At 40.1% G+C, this 25943-nt stretch overlaps 1 protein-coding gene and 1 non-coding gene across 3 annotated transcripts in view; both read right to left on the reverse strand.

Moving 5' to 3' along the window:
• Nucleotides 1-25943, reverse strand: part of LOC146547343 (inactive dipeptidyl peptidase 10-like) — a 130499-nt gene that overhangs the window by 71472 nt on the left and 33084 nt on the right. The window contains exon 1 of one of the 2 annotated variants that reach the window (XM_085264697.1): nucleotides 6751-6972. The exons of the other annotated variant lie outside the window; for it this stretch is intronic. Within the exon in view, the coding sequence (XP_085120823.1) occupies nucleotides 6751-6798 (48 nt within the window). The 5' untranslated portion in view covers nucleotides 6799-6972. Of the gene's footprint in view, nucleotides 1-6750; nucleotides 6973-25943 lie in introns of those variants that run through there. 2 annotated transcript variants of the gene reach the window in all.
• trnar-ccu (transfer RNA arginine (anticodon CCU)) lies at nucleotides 2309-2381 on the reverse strand. Its single transcript has one exon. It is a non-coding gene; the product is annotated as a tRNA-Arg (tRNA).

The raw sequence follows: 25943 nt of genomic DNA on the forward strand, positions 1-25943 counted from the left end.
TGATGCTCAAGGCAAAATGTTTCTAATGCGTTTTTCAGTTTTCTTGAATTATTGTGGCAGCCGATGACAGCACACGTTGAACCCGAGCTCATCTTCGAACAGGTAAAGCCACTTATTACCGCACAAAGTAACTGATTTTGTTGTTAGCAACGACTGAACGCTGGGTCTCGCTTTGAGTAACCGGAAGTATAAAACCGGACAACGGAAGTAGTGGTCTGTCATGGCAGCCTACGTACGCTCTTACAGAAACCTGTGGATAGGGACCTCCAGTCTTAAAGTCATTCCTTTCAATGGCTCTGGGGACCTCAGAAGGAAAGCAGTGTTGTGGAAACGACACACCCCTCAAAGCTTTCTTCTTCATGAATGAGAGATGCATGTTTTGAAATAACACAGAGCAGGCGCGTGTAGTACAAATACAGCGGGTGGAACAAAGTGAAGTACAAGCAGAGCTCAACAGCCAGCTTAGCGCAAATTTTGGGCCATTTGCACTAGCTAGCAGTCAGCACAGCACATGTCGCCTCCTATGTGAAGGACTTGTTTAGACTGTAGTCAGACTTACCATGTGCTCAGCACATATGACGCCCAAAGTCTAATTTGTTTTGATTAGTGTAATCATTGTATGCTGTGCCTGGTAACAGCTGAGGAACCCTGTCCTGCTTTAAGAGGTGGGACCAGTTTCAGTTCAAACTGGCACATCATGCATGTAGTATGATTGCTATCAGTGCCCGAGCACTGCAATCCTGCTTAAAAGTAGCTGCTTTTGTAACGTATTAGTGCCACAAAAAGCATAAAGTCATGGACCTTGCCCATATGGAAAAGATATATATAAATCTTATAAAGTTTGTATCTGTCTTGTGTGAAACTTGTATGAAAAGCATACAAGAGCGAAAACAGATATAAGATCCCTTGAAAAATTATATAAAGGAAACTTGGATGTTTTGGATACTTACTAAAACAATATATGAAAGTAATGAGAAAGTGGCCACTTAAATGAGTAAATCATATAAGCCTTATATGATTCACTATATGAAGTAGGCCACATCTTATGCAAGTCTTTTATACGTTTTTACTATTTCTTTTCCATATGGGTGTTCTGTTGAAAGGCTTCAAAAGAGCATGTGTACGAGGAAGGAACCAAGCGTGAGAGAGAGGCCAAGATGCTGAGGCAAACAGATGTGTACTCAAGCCCGATCGTTGAGCACATTGTGAGTGCAGGATATTGTGGGAGAGCTGGACATCAAAGATCATCAATTCAGAATCTGATCAAAAGTTAAATATACAGGATTTTACCCAAATGTTACCCTGTTTACATGGTTATTCATTCAGCGGGTTCACCATTGCAATCTTTAGATATTTGTTGGGTTAACTCTCATTATTGCAGATTATTAAAAACAGAAATGCAGAAAAATATGGCTCTTACCTCAAGAATCGCTGAAGATGCCAACTGGAGTGAAACGCATACTGTTAAATCGACAACCTGATTCAGAATTCTTACCTCTTGCACATTTCATATCCTACAGGTTTTTCAGGTTGCTACAGAAAGGCAAAATTGGTGTTGTAGTGCAACCTCGCTCTCTCTGGGCTATTTCATTATAGCGGTAACAGTTTTGTGCTGTGTGCTGCATGTCAAAACCTCAGTTGACTCTCCCAACTGAGTCCAACACTGGCTTTAGTTTCTAATTTACAGTCTTGACCATTTGGAAGTTGTACACTAAGTATACTTTACTAGTTTGTCAAATCCTATTCTCGTCTGGCGACTTACTGAATTCTAAATTCTCACAAGTGCCTCTGATCAATAGAGCCCAGGGCTGTTCATTTTGGCCTCACAGCTGTGGACGTGTTACTGACTAAATTTGGGAGGTTTTTGTTTTCCAGGTGGAAATTTCAGAAAATAGCCGAGGGCTTAAGGGATTAAGGCAAAGGCCTTAACAATCGACAAAAAACACCTTTATAACCCTGCCTCTGCCAGCTTGAGCCCACACATCAACAGAACCATTACAACCTCAGACTTTGCCACCTAACAGCTCACGCACACACAGAAAGAAAACATGGATACCTGTGTAGATTTACAACATATTAAAATCCTGCATGTTTTTTCTATTCAAAACACAAGCTGTCAAATAACAAAAGCAAGAAACTATTTGATTATTATGGCTGAAACTAATTATGGTTATGTAAGTCCAGAAAACTTGAAGAATAATGCCAAGTAAGCTGAGATGTGTAGTTCTTATGTTACAATACCTCTAAAACAAGACCAGTATCATGGTTGTACTGCATATTGCTTCCACTGCACCACTGTGCTGAAAATCACCCCAGATGGGACTCAAACCCACAATCCCTGGCTTAGGAGGCCAGTGCCTTATCCATTAGGCCACTGAGGCTGCACAGAGGGACCCCAAACATGCTGCATAATGTTCAGTGTACAGCTGATCCACTGTGACCTTCAGCAGAATGGAGAACATGTCTATTCGGCTCCTGAGCTTTGCTCTGAGCTCCACTTTGTTTGGATGTTGTTTCTGTTGTTTGTGGAGACTCATGAAACCACACAAGGACCAAAGAGTAACTAAGATCTGGATCACTGGCTCTAGTTACATTAAGTCTTTAAAGAGTATTGCTGAATTTCTGTTATGAAGACTTAAGACAGCTCTGAAGGTAAAAGGGGTCCCAACCCTTTACTAGCAAGGTGTACCTAATAAAATGTTTGGTGAGTGTAGATTCAGTCTGAAAGGTAACAAACGTAACCAATGCATTTTCACAGTATACACCCAGTTTTTTCATTTTACACAATTCTTGTATAAATCTAAAAAAATACAGCCACAAACCTTTCTAAATATGACCACCCACACATACACATGAGAGCACAACTACACAACTAACTGTGCGATGCTATCGTGTCAATATGGATCAAAAACTCAGAGGAATGTTTTGAGCACCTTGTTGAATCTATTGTTCTGAAGGCAAATAGGGGGTCCAACCCAGTACTAGCAAGTTATACCTAATAAAGTGGCTGGTAAGGTTATATACAAAGTCTTAAATCTATTGTCAGTCAAGCACACAACTGTTTAAGACTGGAAAAAAAGCTGTGATATTAATCGAGTGATGTAGAAAGGGTTTGATTTTGTGCAGTGTGAAGCTAAACCGACCTAATACTTGTAAAAACAGTTTGTGCCTCAACGAGAAAGCACTAGCGGCGATTTCATTCTGGTAGGATACAGATTCACCAGTTTAAGTAAACTAAGTAAACCTTCTTTTTTTTTTAGATCTTTTTGAGATCTTCTGTGATGAACAACACTTTCATCTTCTGTTCATATCGCTGCACGCTGCTGCGGGATGCCGACTTTAGTGTTATTGAAGGATTATTATGACAAACCCACTTTGAATAAATCTGTGTGATGCTTAGTATAAAAGGCACAAACGTGTCCAGAACAATCTATATCACATCCACTGCTGTGAGAGGTGAAACTGTTCAATTACCGAAGCAGGAAAACCTCAGACACGCTCAGCAGTGGGTAGAGCTTCCTTTGCACACCACTGGGCCATCGACTCCTCTCTGAGTTTGGTTCAACATCTCGGAGCTAATTCACCGTACCCTCACAGTGTGAGTGTGTTTCAGCAGACACAGTTCACTGCAACAGTCTGCTGATCAAACTCCCTTCAGTGGGAAGTAAGGCAGGCGAGCAAATCAAAGCATGCGTGTCGGTGTTTGTGTGCTGAGGATACACTGAAGAGAGTTAAAGGGACAGATGCAAAGACACACATCGACAAACCGAACCTGCTGAAAGCCAAGGCTATAATTTCCAGCCTCTCAGATCGACCTCGGACATAATAAGGCAAGGACACGTTTTATGCCACGAAATAAAAACCCAAGACATTATTACCAGGAGTATTATCCAGTCACTTTAAGCAAACAGACACCAAAAACAGACAAAAAAAAATGCAAAGACAAAGGCCAAGACTGAAAAAACAATAAGGAGGGATTATTTCCGAGTAAATTAAGTATCTGTAAAAACTTAAATGTTTTTGTACAGTTACTTTTTCCTGTTGTGTGCTAGTTTTTTGTAGAGCAGGCGCTTAGTGATTTAATCAGTAAACCAAATCAATCCAAGTCGTGTCAACTGATTTGACATTTGAGTCTTTCTTCAAGCTAAAAATGCCCAAAATGTTCTCAAATTGATCATTTTCGGCTCATCCTTCTCTTGCATGGTAGTAAATGTTTTGAGACTTATCGTTTCCTGGTGTTTTAAAGGCAAAAGAATCTGTTCTTATGCAGAAAACTCTAAGCTGCATTCTTTTTGCATGTTTATTTCTCTTGCAAAACAGACTTCAAACTCACAGGGAATAAATAAAAATCAACTTTTAGACCCAAAATAAAATCAAGATTATTGTTTGGTGGGGAAAAGAATGCAGAGCGTCCATGAAACACATCCAGAAACAAATACAAAATTACTTAGATGAGATAAAAGAGCAACAACAAATTACTCCAAAGATAGTAAACAACAGATAACAGATAAGACAAAGATAACATCTCTGCGAGCCAATGACACAAAATAAGGTGTAACACAGAAATACAAAATGAGAAACAGTTTTACCACAAATATGTGCAAAACTACCATAAGTAGGTCAGAAATTAGTAAAATGGGGCATAAACAAGTGCAAATACAAAATTTGGTACACGAATGTAAACAACGATGACCACAGATATGCAAAATTACCACAAAGAGGCTCGGGATATCAGATTCAGATGTTTTAGGAGAGACGAGATGCTATAGGTGGCTTTTACTTTGAAAAGACTTCAGTTCTACAGCATTATGGCCCACCCTACACCGCGCCTGATTGGGCCGCGTTTAGGCCGATGACTCATGAGAAATGATAACTGGTTGGTTTAGACAGGAGGAGTGAATCAGAGGCACAGCAGGACAGGAGCCATCGAGTAAGTAACTTCCTCCCTTGTGCTGTTTTCATTTTAAATGAAGCCATAATTCTCTACTTTTGTTATTTCATCTTGCATGTTTCTACAGACATAGTCACTCTTGCAAAAGAGCAAAGCGTAACGGCAAAAACATTATCTGTACCACACTAATTTCTAAACCCTGGTTACATCCATGTGCAAAACAGACCGACTGAAGGAGGCACAAAGCTCCTCAAAGATCCAAAACAACCGAAAAACTAGCAACAAATGTGCACAATTTGATTCCAAGTGACACACAAAACACTGAAAATGAGCAAAAGAAAGACAAAAAAAACCCACGAACTTACTAAAACAGGAGCTACAATGACAATCAAACTCAAAGAGACGACAAATTAGACACAAGGCTTCATAAATGCCAAGCTACCACAAACACGTGACAGTAATGAGAATAAAGATGAACAAAAAGCAAACTAAAATGACCCGATGAAGACACTAAATGAGACAAACATTTAAACTAGAAAACACCACGATCTACCACAATGATGAAAAACAAGCAAATGGAGACAGGATTTAGACACAACTAGCACACAGAGAGTCAAAATGTGACACATTTACTAAGTAAATTAAGAAATAATAAGTTGAGCAGGAAGAAATACAAAAATGCAAAAACGAGACACAAAGGATTTAAAATAAACAGTAAGAGCACAGGCAGAAACTCCCACAAAAAGATGAGAAACAAAAATCAAAAGAGATGACAATGAAGAGATAAAGAACAAGACACACAACATTTAAACTCAAAAACCTGCCAGATCTACCACAACAAGACTGAAAATAATGAAAAAAAAATAGATGCAAAAACTGAGACACAAAACCACCAAAATGAGACAAAAGGGAATCAAACACAAGAAGTAAGAAAGAAGATGAACAGGAAGACTAAAAAGGCTCAAAGCAACAACAACAAAAAAGACACAAAATCACCAAAACATGAAAAAGATGACAATGAAGAGACACAAAACGAAACATAAACACTGAAAATGAACATGGGAATATTTTATTCTGCTGTACATGTTTGTATACCACTTATATACTTATTAATAGTCAATATATACTGTATATGTAGCAACGAGTTATCCATTCCTAATCTATTCCAACATCTTTGCACCACTCAACCATAAATATGCTGTACCTGTTATTATTGTCTGTGTCATGTGATGAATACACAACAATTATGCGCAGACTGAGCAGATTAACACACGAAAGAATCTAAAAAACTAACAAACAAACAACCAAAAACGAAACAATTTGATCAGAAAGACGCAAAAACAAACCCGAGGAAACTTAAAGAACTGCGAAGCCAAAGCATCTACAAAACAGGACTCAAAGTCACCAGCGTCGCCACAAACGGAGCTCCCGGCCTGTTTCTCCCACAAACGCGCCCTGAATTATTTACATGATCATGGACAACCTGTTGGAGTTACACCGCGAACATTGCATCCCTGTCAGCCGGCTCTGATGGCTCGCTGTGCCGCTGCAGCCGTGCCTGAGCTCCGCGGATTCAGGCTGAAGTTGGAAAAGTGTGAAATTACTGAGAGGAAGGAGGAAAAGGAAAGCTCCTTGAAGGAAAAGATAAACTTCTACAGATTTGATTCTTACAAGTAAAATATAAACAATTTCGTTAAAATTTGATTTAAAATAAAGCGCGGGGTCCCTGTCCACTGTAGCTATCGCGCAGACCACACGCGCCTGAACGTTATCTAATTAGAGCTAGAAATAAAAATAAAAAAAATTAAAAATAAAGATGTCTGTCTGTGTCGCTGTGTGGTTTTAGCGAGTCATCCCACCTCATCCTGCTGAGACTCTTTGGGCTTCTTCTTGCTGGCGGCCGTCATCGTCTCGGAGTCTCGGTCTGTCTCTGCCCGGTAATAACATCACAAACCTGCCGCGCGACGATTTTAGCTGCGCGAGCCACAAAGCTGCTAACAATCAACGCGAGGTTCCGGCAACAGCTTCAAAATAAAAGTCCTTCCACAGGAAACACCTTTTTCGTCAATAACTGTCGCTATTTTTTGTGTTTAATTCATTTTTTATTTTTCTTCTTAATTTTGCTTGTTTAATTCATTTTTGCTTTACATGCTAAAAGCTTTATGTGAACATTTCTAATAATTATTAAACTAATTAATAACAGTCATTAAACAATAGCAATTACTGAAACTATTAATTAATGTATACTGGCCAACACCAGTTGGCCCCTCTGGCCAACTGGAGTTGGCCAGAGGGGCCGATGGCGCGATTTGGCAGCCTCGCTTCTGTCAGTCTGCCCCAGGGCAGCTGTGGCTACAACCGTAGCTTGTCTCCACCAGTGTGTGGATGTGAGAGTGAATGAATAATGGCATTGTAAAGCGCTTTGGGTGCCTTGAAAAGCGCTATATAAATCCAATCCATTATTATTATTATTATTATTATTATTATTAATATAAATAGTTTAAAAACACCACAAATATTAAAATGATTTTTTTAAAAACTGAAACTGTCACTGAAACTAATAAAAACTAAACAGAGCCTAACACAAATAAACTTAAGATGAATAAATAATAAGGCAACTAAAACAAACAAATCTGTGCTCTAAAATGACAGAAACTAAAGTGAACTGAAGATAAATAATAAGAATTACTTATATAGCATAAAGACTTTTGTAAATGAAGAGTGTACTGCTACTCATATGCTGGACTAAGCCAAAATTTATATTACTCTGACTCTGAGTTGTTTCATTTTGTTTTGTGTTTTTTGGGACATATACCAGTGTGGAAATAAGAGTATGTGGAGAGATACTGAGTGAAGAGAATAAATCCAAAACACAGTTTGAAGAGTTTTCAGATTCAGTGCACGGTGATAAAGTTTTTTTTTCCAAAAACATTTATAAAATATTAAAATAATAATGCAAACATCAAGTGTCAGTTTAAGCAGAGCTGTCCATGGTGCTGAAATCCACAATAGCTGAAAACTTTAGCTTAAAATAGGCAGCAGCAAGCTTTAACTGTAATCCTTTTTCCTGTCACTGCTCATTAGAAACAAAGATAATTTTATTATTTATAATATTCATTTTCTTTTTCTTTTTCTTTTAGGCCTTCAGTCAGGACACCACATTTACAAGAAAGCTCAAGTTTATTTTTATTTTTTTTTACTGTAAACACAAAAAGATGATGTTTGCTTTTACCAGCTCATGGTTATTCATATTCAGCTACATTAACTACTTTATTTGAATTCATGGTTTTGTTAATGACAAAAAGAAAAAGGTAATCAGATTATGCAAACAGGTGCAAGCCGACAACACACACCTACAGGATTATCATAAAAGGGAAGTCACACTGTAGCCTGTAGTAACAGGTAAATGTGAATGACAACCAATCACATCACACATGAAGACATCCTGTAAAGTCTAGCTTGCTACATAAGCTCTCAGCACAAAATTTAAATCTCAAGGTTGAGGAAGGAAATTACTTGTTTTTTTTATGCATGCGATTCATCAGGGTAGCAGAATACTTTACACTGTGGGCAAAGGGAACATCTGTGTGGCTGTACTTTACTGCAAGCTCTTGTCATGATATGATACAGAAACAGACCTTAACTCCAAAATCTCATACTCAACACAGGAACCAAGGACTAGAAACAAAGATAAGCCAGGATATAATATTAAAATTAAAAGAACTAACAGCCTGGGACTTGATCATAAATCATGAACCAACAGAACTCAGAACTCTTCAAGAAAACTGCCAAGCTTACCTCCACCCCACTAGCCAACAACTGTGGGGTGGAGTGAACTGAGTGAACAGTTGGGCACAGAGCCCCGTGTATTCATGAGAGTCCATCCCCATGAAGTCCAGAAAGTGTTAGTTAATGTGTATCTAGAAGTTTTGTGTAATAATCATCCTCCTTCACTAACACACATAATAGGGGTGACAACTTCCTTGGAACAGAGAATGCCTTTCCCCCCAAATAAACCTGTATATTATGTTGAATATTGACCTGAAGTCACGTTGTAAGTCAAGTTAAACACAGCCCATCAGTTTCGCTAAGAAATGATCCCCTCTAAGCTCTCCACAGGAGTTTATCTCTCACTCAGTCTGGCTGCACATTTAAACCTGATAACTGCAGCCGTACTTATAGTAATATTCCCATGGAGGCTTACAGTGTAGCACTTTGTGGTATTTTTACCTGCGATGATGTCATGCCACTATTCCTACAGTATCACTTCAGGGACTAAGAGGCCTTCTGCAATATCTAGTGTTTCAGCATCCCTCAGAAATACATTACGGGATTATAGCTCAGCGTGTCATCGGAGAACAAATCGGACCAACGCTTCATCTGAAATCCCCTCAGACGAGAGCAAGACGAGACAATCGAGGAGATTGGTAGCCAGCTGGCCCTTCACCACTGCCAAATGTCTGAATGCAAACAGATAGGTGTCAGAGAGAAAGCCCTGAAGACACAACCCACACTCACTCACGCAATCGGTGGCCCCCCATCCCATCTACAGAGTAATGAGTACAGCTGGAGGGGGAAATGGGGAAAAAAAATGAAGATGGAGGAGCCGACGATGAGAGGCAAACCAGCCTGAAGGTGTCTCTCTGCCCTAATATGTGTGTGTGTGTGTGTGTGTGTGTGTGTGTGTGTGTGTGTGTGTACGTCTAAGGACAGGAAGAAGACACAGATCAGTTTCCAACTTCCATATGTGGGGGTTAAAAAGGCTTAGATCAGGAGGCCTGGCCAGTAAGTCTTCCATGCATTCAATAAGTGCTTCCAAGGCTCCTCTAACCATGTTTTTATTAAACAGCTTCTATAAAGACAAAATATTATGGAGCTAACATGGAACCATGAATACCATCATACACTAACCAAAGCAGTTTTGCAGAAAACTCGCCTTTAATCTGTTATAGGCACCTTTAACTCTGTGACAGTGTTACAGCTCAAAAACCCGCTGACCACAAAAATGCAGCTTCAGTAGTCAGAGAGTCTAGGGTTCTGGGTGTCATCATACATCCAAATCAGACTGGATTTATGAAAACACGCTCTTCCTCAGATGACATTCAAAAGCTACTCCTTTTGATATAGTTGAGCCAGTCTAAAGATAGCAGCTTTCTCCTCCAGAGAAGGCTTTTGACAAAGTTGAATGGAGCTTTTCTTTTCAACCTTGTTGTGGTTCGGGTTTGGTCCACACTTTCTAAACTGGGTTAAAGTGCTATACAAAGAACCAAAGGTGGCGGTAATATCAAATGGTATGGTTTCATCCTTCTTTAGTTTGTCACGTGGAGCTCGTCAGCACTGTTCTTTAAGCCCCCTTTTGTTCTTAATTTTTATAGAAACATTGGCAGTGAGTATCAGATCAAACAAGGAGATTAAAGGCGTCATAGGTGGGCAGCAGGAACACAAACTCCTCCTCTATGCTGATGATATTCTTGCTATTATAACAGATCCATTCTTATCAGTGCCGCATTTAATGGACACCACAAAGGCGTTCTCTGAGCTGTCAGGTTATACTATTAACTGGGGAAAGTCTGAAGTAATGCCACTATCCCCACTATGCTATCCATACATGGTAGAAAAATTCAATTTTAAATCGGTAGGGATGAAGTATCTCAGGATTAGACTAAACCAAGATATGGAGGACCTACCCAAACTTAATTTTGACCCAGTCCTTCTAAAAATAAAAACAAATATAGAAAAATGGGGCAAATTAAAAATCTCATTGTGGGGCAAAATAAATATTGTAAAAATGATTATAGCTCCCCAATTTAACTATGTAGTAATGATGTTACCAATTGCGATACCGCCTGGTTTCTTTAAACAGTGTGAAAACTTAATTAAGCAGTTTCTGTGGGATGGGAAAAGGGCAAGAATCAAGCTAAGTAAATTATATGCTCCTAGAGAGAAGGGTGGATTAAGTTTACCTGATCCAAGATTATATTCAGTCTCGTTCGAGATGGCAAAATTGGTTAATTACTGGGGAAAAAATCCAGCCGGAAAGGAATGGCTAAGTATAGAGTCTGAGATTTATACTCCTTTTGATCCAAAAGGTATGCTGTCTCAAAGCTGCACTTCAACGAACCCAATTTTGTTTCATTCTAGCCAGGTTTGGCTCAATATACATAGAATTCTTAAGATATCACCTCATGTGCAGTTTTACTGATCTCTTTGGAACAATCCAGCTATTCGTATAGGGAAAAAAAATGTTTTGGAAACTGTGGCAGTCTCATGGCATAAATGTTATTAGTGACTTATTTAAAGATGGGGAATTTATGTCCTATAGAGACCTTGTTCAAACATACAAATTGGAAGGGAAGGAAAATTTCTGGAGAAATTTGCAAATTAGACACTGTGTGACATCGAAGTTCAGAAGGGGACATGAAAATCTTGTTCTAAATTTTATAAATATACCTCAGGAGCACCACACAACATCATGTTTTTATAGGTTGGTAAATGATAACACAAGTGGGGAATGTTCGAACATTACATTTTTGTGGCAGAAAGATTTAAATGCACCAATTTCAAACAAAAAATGGATGGGCATTTTGGCAGAAAATGGGATTTATGTTAAGGAGGCGAGGAGCAAATGCATACAATATAAAATTCTGCATAGATATTATTATACTCCAACAAGATTACACTGTATGAAGCTTATGCCTGACTATCTCTGTTGGAAATGTAAAATTGAGGCGGGAACTCAGGGAGAGGAGAGACACCAGCTACTCCAGGAAGAGGTCCGAGCAGGTGTGGAGGAGGAGCGAGTAAGTAGAGCTGTAGGCCTTAAGCGGCAGGGAGCATGGACAAGGTGGGAGAGCACCTTGCAGTGCAAGGTCACCTGGGCAAACATCATGCAGGCAGACTTCCACCGGATCCGATTCCTAGTGCAGGCAGTATACGACACTCTGCCAAGCCCAGCAAACCTCCATCTGTGGGGAAAGAGCGAGACACCTGCCTGTCCACGGTGCTTTGGAAGAGGGACCCTAGAACACCTCCTTAGCAGCTGCCCAAGGGCCCTGGCCGATGGTCGGTATCGTTGGTGGCACGACCAGGTGCTCAGAGTAGTTGCTGAAAAGATTGCCTCAGCAATCAGCACCAGCAAGCATCATCATGCTCCGAGGAAGGCAATCTCTTTTATTAAGGCTGGAGAGAAACCCCAGGTGCGCCCACATTTGACAACTGGCCTCCTCAACACAGCCTCTGATTGGCAGCTACAGGCTGACCTGGGTAAACAACTAAAGTTCCCTCAGAACATTGCAAAAACATCACTCCGGCCAGACATAATAATAATTTCTGAGGCCTCAAAACAGCTGATCATGCTGGAACTCACAGTGCCCTGGGAAGAGCGGATTGAGGAGGCCAATGAAAGGAAACGAGGAAAGTACCAGGAACTAGTGCAGGAGTGCAGGGGAAGGGGCTGGAAGACTTTCTATGAGCCCATAGAAGTGGGTTGTAGGGGCTTTGCAGGACGATCACTCTGCAAAGTCCTAGGCCGGCTGGGCGTGGCTGGGGCAGCCAAGAAGAGGGCCATCCAGGCTGTGAGTGAAGCGGCAGAGAAAGCCACAAGGTGGCTGTGGATCAAGAGGGCTGATCCGTGGGTAGCTACTGGTACGCAAGTCGGGGCCTGATCACCCCCGGCTGGGTCGCCTGGGCGAGGGTGTATGATGTTGTGAGACCCAAAACACCTGATGACCTTAGGATACATCACTAAAGATGCGTACCAGTGCATCCAGGAGATGTGTCTTTATAGTCATACTCCAACAAGATTACACTGTATGAAGCTTATGGCTGACTATCTCTGTTGGAAATGTAAAATTGAGGCGGGGACTTTCCTACATTGTTTTTGGGAATGTTCCCTTATAGCTCCTTTTTGGAAGAAAGTCGTCACACTTTTAAAAGGTTGGTCTGGATTAGAAGTGCCCTTAACTCCTGAATTGTGCTTGTTAGGAGACCGTTCTCATATTCCAAGAATTCATAATAATATTTTTACGGTTGTTATGGTTGGACTGGTAACTGCATCGAGAATTATCCTTAGGCACTGGAAGACTACAGTACATCCTGAACTGAAAGACTGGATCAGAGCAATGTATATACTTATACAGGTTTAAGTATATGCTGCAAAATCAATAAAAACTTAAATCCCAAAGAGTCTAGAAATGTTGCTTTTGATGTGCAGTCCAGTGGTTCTAAAAGTCAGATCATATCAAGGATTAAGGGAGCTTTGATTGTCATTCACAGAAAACATGGGAGAACAAGATCCACTTACTTAGCTCTCAGTGCTAATAACGATTAAAATAAGTAATGACCTAATTAAAATAACAATAAATGTAATATAAAATAAATAAATAACATAATCACTATTTTTTGGTCTGGTGGAACTACTGTGGTGGCCCACAAGTGCCAAAATGAAGTAAATAAACACATCATCAAATAATTAATTACACACAATTAATTCATTTTGGCACTTGTGGCCCTCCATACTTGCTCTCCAGCTTGAGAAGAGTGTAGGAAACAATCCCACGTGCAGGGTGTGTTTCACCCCCCTCCCCTGAAATCAGTAAACTCTGACGATTTCTGTCTTTTTCTTCTAACACTAAGCTGTTGCTCTCAAATTGGTTGCCTTCAGTTTACCAACTTTATAGGAATTTCCGGTTTGAAAAATTCTGAAATGAGGAAAAAAAAAATCAGTGAAATGGTGCAGTGCAGATTGGCCTGCAAACAAATAGAGAACAGGGTGCAACAACTGCAACCAGCACTACTCAAGGTGCAACTTTTACTTTGAAGGTGAGTGTGCTCCATTTCAGGTTTGTCGCACTTTTCAGTTTCACTGCAGCTCGGTTAATAGTTGGCCAGTGTTCGCAGACCAGTGTTGCGCAGACAAGTCAGTGTTTCCCGTGCAAACTACACTGTCCACATCCATGTCTGGAGTGGAGTAAGGCAGACTTTCTAATCTAAAGCTGCTCAGCTGGCTGCGCACAGTAGTTGGTCGTAGTGCTTTTCCCAACTACATTTGAAACTTTCACATAATGTTGTAACTGTGTGTAACAGAAACCTCTGTGACCCACAAGCTCAGGTTTCAGATGCTTTTCTATGAGCTCATGTCAGTTTGCTATAGATAAATAGTTCATTACTCTAGTCCAATCATCTTCTTTCCTGTCTTCTTTGAGCCAATCAGCCTCCACTCTGCGCAGTTTAGCTCTCAGCGCTCTTCCATCATTCCCCCTTTCAGACTCTCACTTGTGCAACCCACGTCCTCCCCATCTCCACCTCACAGACACCTCAGTCAGAGCTCCATCCAAGCCTCAGTCTTCATCTTCAACAGCACTAGTGCCTAGTTTCTCTCTCTCTCATATATGTGTGTGTGTGTGTGTGTATATATATATATATATATATATATATATATATATATATATCTATATATATATATATATATATATATATATATATATATATATATATATATATATATATATATATATAGATATATATATATATATATATATAGAAGTGTGTGTGTGTGTGAGAGAGAGGAGCTAAGAAGATCTGTTTCAGAGAGAAAGACAAACACTGAACTGGGAAATTAAGCAAAGCTGCTTTAGTTGATTCCTAGGGTAAAATAAGAGCTGAGGGGAAAATGAACAGGAAAAAGCTTAGCCACCGTTAACTGAAATAAGAGCAGAGCTTAAAATAGGTCTGCACATGTAGTATAAAGGCCCAGAAGCTTTAATATGAAGCCAAATGGCCGGATGACAAAGCAGTTTTACCCTCCCGGTATGCAGCTTGATGATTGATTTGCTCGTCATGAAATATTTCGGCTGGATCTCCGCTCTGATTCACCAGCTTGCTCCTCTTTATTTGGAAGTGTGCGACAACATCAAATGTGTCAGCTGATGGACGCAGATTCATACACATCGGGGTCAATTTGTAGTCAGCTTTTGATAACCTCTATGGCAACACAGGTTCTCACAAACAGCATTACAAAGTTGAATTTTTTTTTTTTGTCCTGTTAAATCTTTAACTCTTATTTTGAAAGTATTTCAGGTTTAATTAGTGTACAGCTTTTGTACCAGATGTCTTTATTAGAGATGGCACGATACCACTTTTTTATGTCCGATACCGAGATCATAAATTTGGCTATCTGCCGATACCGATATGAATCCGATATAGTGTGTTTTTAATCAATTAAACTGTTTTTTAAATATCTTGCTGCTTTTTGTATAAGTTCATACTCAAGTTAAAAAACAAAACAAAATACTAAAGCTATTCTGTTATACCAATATGCAAAAAATACACTGCACCCAAAATATTTCATAGTTCAGCAAAAGTGAGGAATCTAATAAACTTAAACCTGCTCCATCCTCCCTATTCTGGTATTTTAAAGAGTAAGCAACCTAACTAATAGGGTTGCAAACTCCAGCAAAAAAAAAAAAAAAATAGGGAACCACCCCCCGCCCTCCACCCCATGATGCTTATTCGACGTAATCAACTTTAATTTGATGCAGTGTGAAAAAAAAATGCACCGAAATAAATTATTTTTCAAGAATAATTAAATAGATTCAACATCTTTCTTCAACAGAACTGCAGACTGCACAGATGGTACCTTCCCAAAGGAAAAAGTTGTATAGCTTACTAGGGTATATTAGACTTAATAGTTACTATATCACGCAGGACCTGTCATGGTCCTGTCACATCAACACCGTGGTGAAAAAGGCCCGTCAGCGTCTCTACCACCTCAGACGCTTGAGAGACTTCCAACTGCCCTCCAAGGTGCTCAGGAACTTTTACTCGTGCACCATAGAGAGCATCCTGGCGGGAAACATCTTAACCTGGTTCGGGAACAGCACCATGCAGGACAGACGAGCTCTACAGAGGGTTGTGCGGTCAGCTGAGCGCACCATCCGCTCCGAGCTCCCTGACCTGCACTCAATCTACAGCAGGCGGTGCTGGACCAAGGCCAGGAAGATCGTGAAGGACCTCAGCCATCCCAACAACAGACTGTTCTCTCTGTTGAGGTCAGGAAAGCGATTCCGCTCCCTGAAGACCAACACAGAGAGACTGAGGAGGAGCTTCTTCCCGCAGGCGATACGGTCTCTCAATCACACCACCACACAGTACTGACCCACACATATGGTTCTTACACACACACTGGACTTTCTGGACATTGTTTTTGCACAACACTGGTCACTATATTCTTCATTTCCAGTTAATACTTGTACAGCTGCTGTTATTGTGTATATATTTATTTATATTTAGATTTCTTCATACATTCTTATATAGTTCTATATTGTGTATTTTGTTGTACAGTTATTTTATTTTCAACTTTAATTTATATATTTTATCTTATTCTTCCCAGTTAAATTTACCCTTCATTCTAATTTGTGTTGTACAGTTATTTCATTTTTAACCTTAATTTATATTTTATTCCTTCCTAGTTAAATTTACCCTTTTTAATTTTTCATATTTATTTCCTATCTTATTCATAGCCTTTTCCTTTTTTGTTTTCTTTAGGTCACGAGCAGTTGTCCAAGCATTTCACTACATATCGTACTGTGTATGACTGTGTACGTGACAAATAAAATTTGAATTTGAATTTATATACAGTAATGGACTTCTATACATTTTACATCATATTAAAACTTTGGGTGTAAGATTCGGATAATTATTTATTAAAAGCTAGACATTTTAAATGAGAATAAGAAAGAAAAGTATGTCTTTGTGCCCCCTTTTCCCTGTTAATGCCCTATCGGCCCCCTGGCTAAACTTTGCTAGATCCGCCCCTGCACAGTTACCAGCCGACAGCTACGTAGAAAAAGATCCTGGTGTAGAAAGTAATATTAAATAAATTCTAACAACAGCTTATCAAGCTTAAACGTGCTGCTGTTGTTCAGCTGCTGGTTTCCTCTTTCTGGCTCGAAGTGGGCGATAGACAAGCAAGAGAGACGGACTGCAACAGAAAAGCCGATCAGCTGATCATTGATCAGTTTCATGACTGAAGTAGCAGCAGGAGAGAGAGGGAGAGAGAGGCAGTTGCTCCATATATCGGTTGTTAAGCTTAACGCGGGAATGCTTTACAAACATTCAGAGATGAACTTACACACTTGCTTTACTTCTCTCTTAACTTCCTCGGAGATGAAATGCCGGATTGGTAGCGAGGCTACAAATACACGCAGCGGCTCTATCACGTGAGCACACTGCTCCGACGTGCTACGGTTATGAGCCGAGTTACGCCATGTCGCAAGTTTTGTGAGGTGCTTTTTTGATATTTAATGGATCGGATTACATTTTTATTTCCCTCCGATATCCGATCCAGTAATTTACGTCAGTATCGGACCGATATGTAATATCGTAACGGTCCATCTCTAGTCTTTATAACAGGATTCGCCCCTAAAGCCAAGCAGATGTGAGAGATTGTAGCAGGAGCTAAACCTTCATTTGTTAATTTGCATTTTCATAAAAGCTGCCATGGATATGGTAAGCATGCTCGTTGTTTTCAGTACATAACTCCATCTTTTCTCCGTCCTCATCCTTTCAGCTGCTTTCCACAGCCTAATGCATCTTTGAATAGAGATGTTCTTCAGAGTTCAGCTTCAAGGGCTACGGTAAAGTGAGTAACAATGATCAGACGTGCAGTAACACGTGTGTGTGTGTGTGTGTGTGTGTGTGTGTGTGCGTGCGTGCGTGCGTGCGTGCGTGTGTGTGTGTGTGTGTGTGAATGAGCTTGATGTAATGAGCAGCGCTCGGATGAAAATGCAAAGAAAAAAGGCATGAGGTCACGAGCAGGGAGGAGGAGGGCAGCGGGCTGAAAAGGAGGAAGAAAAAAGAGAGAGCGAGGATGAAGAAGATGTAAGCTGTGGAGCACAGAAGACATGGTGGGTGGTGGGAGATGAAAGAAAAACGGCAGGGATGATCCTCAAAGCCTCGACTGGACTCTCTTGCCTCCTCTATTAAATATTTAAGAGGCGGGATCAGAGACCACATGGAAATGATCTCGCTCTATCCCTCCCTCTCTGACCTCTGCTGGCGTTTCGGAAGTTCACTGATGTCCCTGAGGCAGAAATCCTCTCTACAGTGCACAGGAAGCTGGTTGGTGCTTCGGTGCCTCTATATGATGCATGCGTGCATCATGTGGATGTGTGTGCTTCTTCACAGTGCTCCTGTGTGCTGTGCACTGTAAACTGTTTTAACTGTCTTCAACGGCGTGAATTTATTATCATGTCTGTCCTTGATTTTTGAGTGAGCCTCGCGGCCTCTTCTCTCTCACCTTTCTTCACCTTCTAACACCAATTTTACTTTGACTGGGCGTTAACTCATAATCCAAACCTTTAAAGTGCTGGGATTAACACCAAAAAGCCTGTTAACTTTGCGTTAATGGGTCACGAACCAAAGCAGTTCGGATTCCCTTCAAGGTTTCGCTCCAGCCATCTAATCAGGGACTGGTTAACACCTGGGACACCAGGTGTAATTAACCTGCTGCCAGGATGGAAACCTGCAGGGCTCTGAGTTTAATGTTTGGTGTTTTGATAAGGAAGTGGGGTGTTTAAAGCCAGGTTCCTGATAAGAGCAGGTTTAAAGTTTTGAAAGACTAAGGAGAAGTGCTTCTCTGGCTCTCTGTGGCATACACATGATGGTGGTTACTAAAAGACAGAAAATATCACTCTTGCCTCAAGTTATTATTCATTCAGAAAACTCTAAAACTATTTAATTATAATGTAGTCTTGTCCTTCCCAAGCAGCAGCCTCCAGGGCTGAAAGATAAAACTAATGCAGAAGTACCAAAAACTGTAGTCTGAAGAGACTGTTGTCTCCTGTTAGCCACTGTCAACCGGTGTTAGCTGTTGTTAGCTGCTGTTGGCCTCTGTTAGCTGCTGTTAGTTAGCATTAGTAAGCTATTATTTAACTCGATCTGTTATTAATGTGCTCTGACACTTAGTGAATGACCTCTACTGTGAGAGTGATTTCTGAGCAGAAATACAACTAAACCCCTGAAACACTGCGAACCCAGCAGCTGACTCTAAAAATTAAGTTTGCTGGGTCTAACAAGCACCCTCGCATGTCAGGATATCCCTTCTGCCTGTGACGCTCCATGTTAATATTGTTTCAGTTCTTCCCTTTGTCATTTAAATACTCGACCATGTTATGTAGGAATATATGGGTCTTGTGTTCTAAACATAAGAGTCAAGACAAAGCTAAATTTTGCACTGCGCTCACAGCCGTGAGCCATCCACCTTTATCAGTTATGCACTGATAACTGCAATGCCAAAGTACTGCTAACAATCCAAGATGGCAAAACCTTTTTGACCAATACAAAGTCAACTGGGCTTCTCAGTCACTGGGTTTTAAGGAGACAGGAGCTAAAACTGAGCAGAACATACTGTATCTTTTTTCCACATGAAAGCAACCAAACCTATTCTAGTATGTCCCACAAATCAAATGACAAGCCTGCAAATAAGCATAACATGGACATTTTTGTATCAAATCAAAGTTCAAGCCTTATAATTTTAATTACAATTTTTTATGCTCACACTCATTTATGTCAGGAAAAAAAACAGTCGTAGTCCTCCCCAGGGAACCTATAAATGATTTTAATTTACTGGTTGGGATTCTTGGTTTTGACAGAGATCTTAAAAACTGAGGTTTAATGCTTTGAAACTTGAACATGCCCAGGCACAAAGGCAGTACACTGTGAGTGGGAGTGGAGTGCTGCTGGCAGATGAATGCCATGTACCTGAAAAACATATTAGTCATGCCCATGATGATGCACATGGATATTTTAATCTACACACAGGGATTTCATAAGAACGCCACACCTCTTTGCTGCATAAATGAGAGAGTAAAATTTATAGAATAAATAACCTCAAATTTGTCGGTTTACTCAGCAGCTATGAAAAGCTTACGTGACTAAGAGTTATGTAAACGGGCCCTCAGAAATGTATTTGCATAATTTTACATTAATCTTAGTGACAGTTTGCCCTTAAGCGCAATGCAGCATTTAATTTAACACAGAACTGTTTGAAATGAAGTGTATTTAAATAAGTGTGTAACATTACCACTGTGATTGCTCAAAATATTTCAAACGGATGGTAAAATAAAGAGACACAGATATGTAAAAAATGAAAGACAAGTGCAAAACATAACAGAAATAGGTCAAGATTTCCTGAGCGACCCATTAACCAGCCCAAGGGTCTGCTGGGCTTCAGCCAAGCAGCTGAGGATTTATGGCATAAATCCTCTGACTGTAGATGTCTTTGTTACCAGCCATCAACAAAAGTGTTTGACTTGATTTTAGTAATTAAACAATACAATCTGCATAGAATGACCAAGGACTGACTCCTGTAACAACTCAGTTAATTATGTAGTTATGGTCAGGACAACCTGCTGAAGTTCAAACGGAGCATTGCACTGGCAGAAAAAGGTGATTACTTGACTTTGAATGCAGCCTGGTTGTGGAGGACAGGCTACAGCAGCAGGAGACCAGAACTGGTGCCACTCCTGTCAGCTAAGAACAGCAAAATGAAGCTGAAACTCACACAAGCTTACAGTAGAAGATTGGGAAAAAGGTTGGTCTGATGAGTTTGTATTTCTGCTGCAACATTCAGATAGCAGAGTAATAATTTGGTGTCCAGGCCTGTAAAAACACTTTTCTTAGCTCTCATTGCTGACCGTAGCATTTGACTTAGTTCGTTAGATCATGTAAAAGGGTAAAGGTGAGGCTTTCAAACCTAAGAACACTGTGTCAGCTGTCAAGCATGGTGGTGGCAGCATCATGCTCTGGGGTTGTTTTGCTGTTAGTAGTACTGGTACATTGTAGAAAATGGATGGAATAATAAAGGAGGAGGACTATCTCTAAATTCTTCAACTTCAACTTTGATCCTGTGAAGATTGGAGAAAAAAAATGTAGTTTTGTAGTTTTATTTTCATTCTGAGGTCTTATATACAAGAATGTTCTTTTTTTTTACTTTTCATGTGATATTTGGAGACTAAGTTGTCCTAATTTTTGCTATGTTTCTTACCTTTATGTTAATCTGACCATTATTAGACGCCATGAGACAAACCTGTAGTCTCAAATAACAGACCTGTAGCAGCTATTTTATAAGCTCATTGTATTCAAGCTTTCTCAATTTTCTCAATTTTTGCCTTGCCTTGTTAGGTTTTTGGCCTGATCTGAAGATATCAGATTATATTTGACTTTGGGAAATATGTTTTCTCTTTTACCTGTCGCCCTACATTTGCATTCGTCCACTTCAAAATCCATCTCAACAAAGTGTCTTTCAGCTGTGAGCAAAAGCAAGCTGAGGCAAGAGTTTCTGGTTTTTCCATTACTGAAGTCTGCACCATATAACTGCAACATCACATGTCACAGAATCATGCTCTGCAGCTCAGCCATCATTTACAACAACAGTCTGACACACTTTGAGTCCCAGAGGACGTGTTTCTGTTTCTCAAAGTCTCTGCTCTCCCTGGAGGCAGCAGACCCTCGTGGGGCTTCATGGTAAAGGACACGTCACTAGCTTCAGAGGAGGTCTGCCACCGCGTTATGCAACTTATTACACACGACAGAGTTGATCTTATGTATGCATACACAGGCATCAATTGAAGAGATCTAGCTGTGAACTGCTGTCAGCTCTATCTATATATTAAGAGCATACTGAGACCTCACCTCCACGAACCTGAGCTCTGGGTCCATCGTGTTGACGTTCTTCAGTTAAAAAGCTCAGATTTGAAGCAGGAAGCTAAGCAAAACTGGGCAAGGTTGTCCAAAATAATAAAAATAATCTCTGAAAAACAAAAGAAAAAAAAAGAAAAAAGAAAGAGTATCTGCTTTGCAATACAACTGAGTAAAAAAATGAAGATCTCCTGTTCGTGCCAGCAACGTGTCTGCCTGGGGTTTCTCTTCAGAGTAAACAGACGTCTGGCACAGGCACACACACATGCACACAAAAACCCCTCTGTTCTGATTTTATCACTTAAAAAATGGTGTCATTCACAAGTGAAATCAGTCAACCCAGTTTCACTTGGCATCGTTAGTCTGATAATCTAATTCTGTTTCGGGGGGAATTCGCCCGGTGGAGGCCGGTGAGCTGAATTCACGTAGCATAAATCAGTCTGTAGTTCAGGTTTATAAAAAGCTGCAAGGAGAAAAATAGAAAACACATCTTAACGTTAGGGTGCACTGCTGGTCGTGCCTTTACGCTTAGATCTGCGGTTGTGAGGTTAGAGGTGGGGGGAATATTGATAGTACTGATATCAACGCTGGTATCGGTATTCGATCAATAGTAGCGTGACAGGATCGATACTTTGTGTCTGTCCTTTAAGTTAAGTATCTAAACAACTGAATTATGTTGAATAATATATTTTTTTAGGAAATAAACCTTAAATTTGAAAATTATTAAAGAGTCATCACATAAATCATGACACACTGCTCTCCCTAAAAGTATTGGTATTGGTATCCTCAATGCTGGCCTTGTATTTACTTGGTATTATATCGATACAAGCATTTGGAGTATCACACAGAACCAGCTGATGTTCATTCAAGGAAAACCAATGTCTCTGAGCCTGCTGTGATCATCTTAATGTGTAAGGGCTCTCAGACAGTGCAACTGTTAGGTTTATATTGTTGGATTGTCATTTATGTTTAGAGGTATATAATCAATTGTATATTGATAGGATGTCTGATCCTTAGCAGTCTGCAAAGACTCTGTGTGCCTTCCAGAGTGTTCTGGCATATACACACACATCCTAAGGTCATGAGAGAGGTCGTACCTTCTCTTACTGATTTATGGTATATTTGTTTAGGTGGAGCGCTGGGCTCCTAACACCAGCTTTGGGGAGTCATTCACAGGGTCACATCTAGACACACACACACACACACACACACACACACACACACACACACACACACACACATACCTACACGTACACACAGATGGTACTCTTTGTTCACATGTATGCCTATGTAAGATGTCATATGTTAATGAACCTATGCATATTCATGTAAGCACTATAAAGAGCAGTGCTACCGGGGAGTTCTGTCAGTGCGCCCCAGGGTGGCTGTGGCTACAATGTAGCTTGCCATCACCAGTGTGTGAATGGGTGGGTGACTGGATGTGTAAAGCGCTTTGGGGTCCTTAGGGACTAGTAAAGCGCTATACAAATACAGGCCATTTACCATTTTACCATTTAACTGAGAGTGACTGGGGTTCGAGTGTCAGGAGCAGCGCTAGTCACAGTTCTCTCCCTCGTGCACAAGATCACACAAAGAGTTCTGCCTGGTGTCCAATGCTTTTTGCCATTGTAGTAGAATAGTCTCTAAATGTTCCAGCAATAGGCCTGTGCTAGACAGACCTATCAGCAACTGCTGCCAAAGCCAACACCATCTAATATTTTAACGCTGAAAATTCAAATTTTTTGAAACAGGACTGTTAATGGGACTATTTTTTTAATAAGCAAATTAAATACCAGTTTGCATAAATGTGTGTTTTAAATTCATATCATATTTGGGGGGAAAATCACAGTGGTGATGTAGAAATCTAAAAAGAAAACCCTGTCAAATATGATACATTTGAGGTTAAAAGGAAATCATCCCTATCAAAATTTACTGCCATTGCTATGGGCCCCAACCCTCCAGCACCAGGCTGCCACAAACCTTCCATCTTCTTCTTCTATCCAGCTTGCTGTGCCTTCTTTCCACCTCACCACCATGGGAAGCAGAGCTTTCAGTTGCTCTGCTCCCTGGCTGTGGAACTCTCCAGATATAAGAAACGTTGGTTCTCTTCCCCAGTTTAAATCCCTACTCAAAACCCATCTGTTCAAATCTGCATATTCACTGTGAACTTATTGTTTGTTTATTTTATCTTGTGCTTTTGATTTTTTATTGTTCTTCATTGTCTTTGTTCTATTATGTGTTTTATTCTATTGTTAAGTGTCCTTGGCTGTCTTTATAGCCGCTCTTAAAACTTATTATTATTATTAAACCACCATCCTACTCTCTTTCACCCCTTTTCCAACAACACAGAGGTATCTCTCCTGTGTCTGTGTCAGGTACTTTGTGCTTGCAATTTTTTAGAAAAAATCCTTAAGACCACCTTGTTGTTATGGTAGTAAATATTTCCAACTGTTTAAAGAAGAAAGCACTTTTTCTTGAGGTGCTCACTGGAAGGAATATAATAAATACAATAAAATACAACATCCTCCAGAATCTCCTTTCATATAAAATTAAAATGCCTTTATTGTCATGACATGGCTATATTTAACCTAAAACTCGGCACACAGCTCAAGACAAGAGGCCATAACATTCACCCAAGTTCAAATCAGACAAGACAAAGGGCACACAGCACCATCACAGAGAACATAAATGCATCTTCTAAGGCAAATAAGGTTCATAACAAAGAAGTAAAATCTGAATCTAATCCCCATTTAAGCCCTTTCATTTATAAATCAAAAATCTTACCCTTAGTTAAGACTAATCTATTTCCTCATTGTGCTAAAAGAGGAAAGTGGTCAATTCTATCAGTGTAAAAACCCATGCAGCTGGGAAACTAACACAGGTGTGACAAACTTAAGGCCCAGGGGCCAGAATCACCCCAGCAAAGTCTCCAGTCTGCCACACTGGATGCCATGAATGGGTGTATGTGGGGAGCAAAGTGTGGACCCAGTGTGCAGGACTCAGCAGACAGCTTTATTTCAAGGAAGTAAAAACAACAGTAAGGCAGGGTTAAACCTGACATTCAGAGGAGCTGCACGCACCATGAGGGAGGAGATGACAAAGAACAGAGGGACACAAACAATATATACACACGAGACGATTAGGGCAGAGTGCCATTAAGATGGACACAATCAAAAAACCATAAATATTCTCAAAATTCTAAAAAAAACATTTTTATATAAACCATTGCCAGGGATCATGACAATGGTTTTAGAACATGTGACAAAGTCCACAGATTTTAAACTTTTAACTGTTTTTTCACAGGATTTACAGCTTTTCCAATTAATAAAGACCTCCCCACCCACTGACATTAATACTACACCAAATAGTAACCTGTCTACTAATTTTCTATTTTCTACTATAGAAAAAATAGACAGCATTATTATAAATACAGGGAAGTCTGGGGCTATCAGTGCCTTTTCTGTTATTTTAGACATTTATCTCATAGAAAACTGACACTTATTATTGAAACTGCATTTGTTTTTCTTGTAATAAGACGTCTCAGGGATTACGTGTTAAGTTAAATTTCTTTACACTGACAGAAAAGAGAATTTCCCTTGTCTGGAGTGGGCGGTATGTGGGTCACAATGGAAAATTAGTTTGACATCAATTATAAATGACCTTTTACAGTTAATAAAATGATATATACTAAATTCCTAAGACTCTTAAGAAACGAAACATATTTTAATTTCATATGAAAAGAGAGTGCCTTACATTAAATATTTCCAGTTTATATTTTAAACAACTGATATTTCTGTGGGTTTAAAAACACCGCTAAAGCTGAAGTGAGCTCATATCGTTTGTCATATCAAACCTGGAAGGTGACTTCTCTTTCCTGCTCAAAAAAAACCTTCAAACGAACCTACGATGCAGTCTAATCCTCCTGTTAAATCTGCCAGTAAGAAGATTAAAAGCTGCAAATTCATGACATCTGTAAATCAAAGCCATGGCAAGGAGAAGAAAAGTTGACAGAAAGTGAGGAAAGGCCTGGAGGGCTTTTTTCTATCCGTGGTGAGGGATTCAATCCCAGACGCTGACTCTGCTGCACAGCAGGAGCTCACAGTCAGGCCGGCCTGCTAATACAGATTATAGGAATTAAAATCTGAGGTGCTGCTGCCGCTCTGGAGGAGACACGCTGAACTTGCCTTTGACTAATGCTGCCGACTTCCAGGCGATGAGTGAGACTCCATCTGAATTTAAACTTATTAAAGACTCAAAAACAGACACGTGCATTTACTCTGTGAGCAGAGACCACAATTGTTGTTTACACCCTTTGTGGGGTGGCTGTAGCTCAGGCGGTAGAGCAGCTAATCTA

The sequence above is a fragment of the Mchenga conophoros genome, linkage group LG23 (genome assembly GCF_057382185.1).
Source record: "Mchenga conophoros isolate Kocher_MC1m ecotype Shallow Benthic linkage group LG23, M_conophoros_male_GT1.1, whole genome shotgun sequence".
Lineage (NCBI taxonomy): Eukaryota > Metazoa > Chordata > Actinopteri > Cichliformes > Cichlidae > Mchenga > Mchenga conophoros.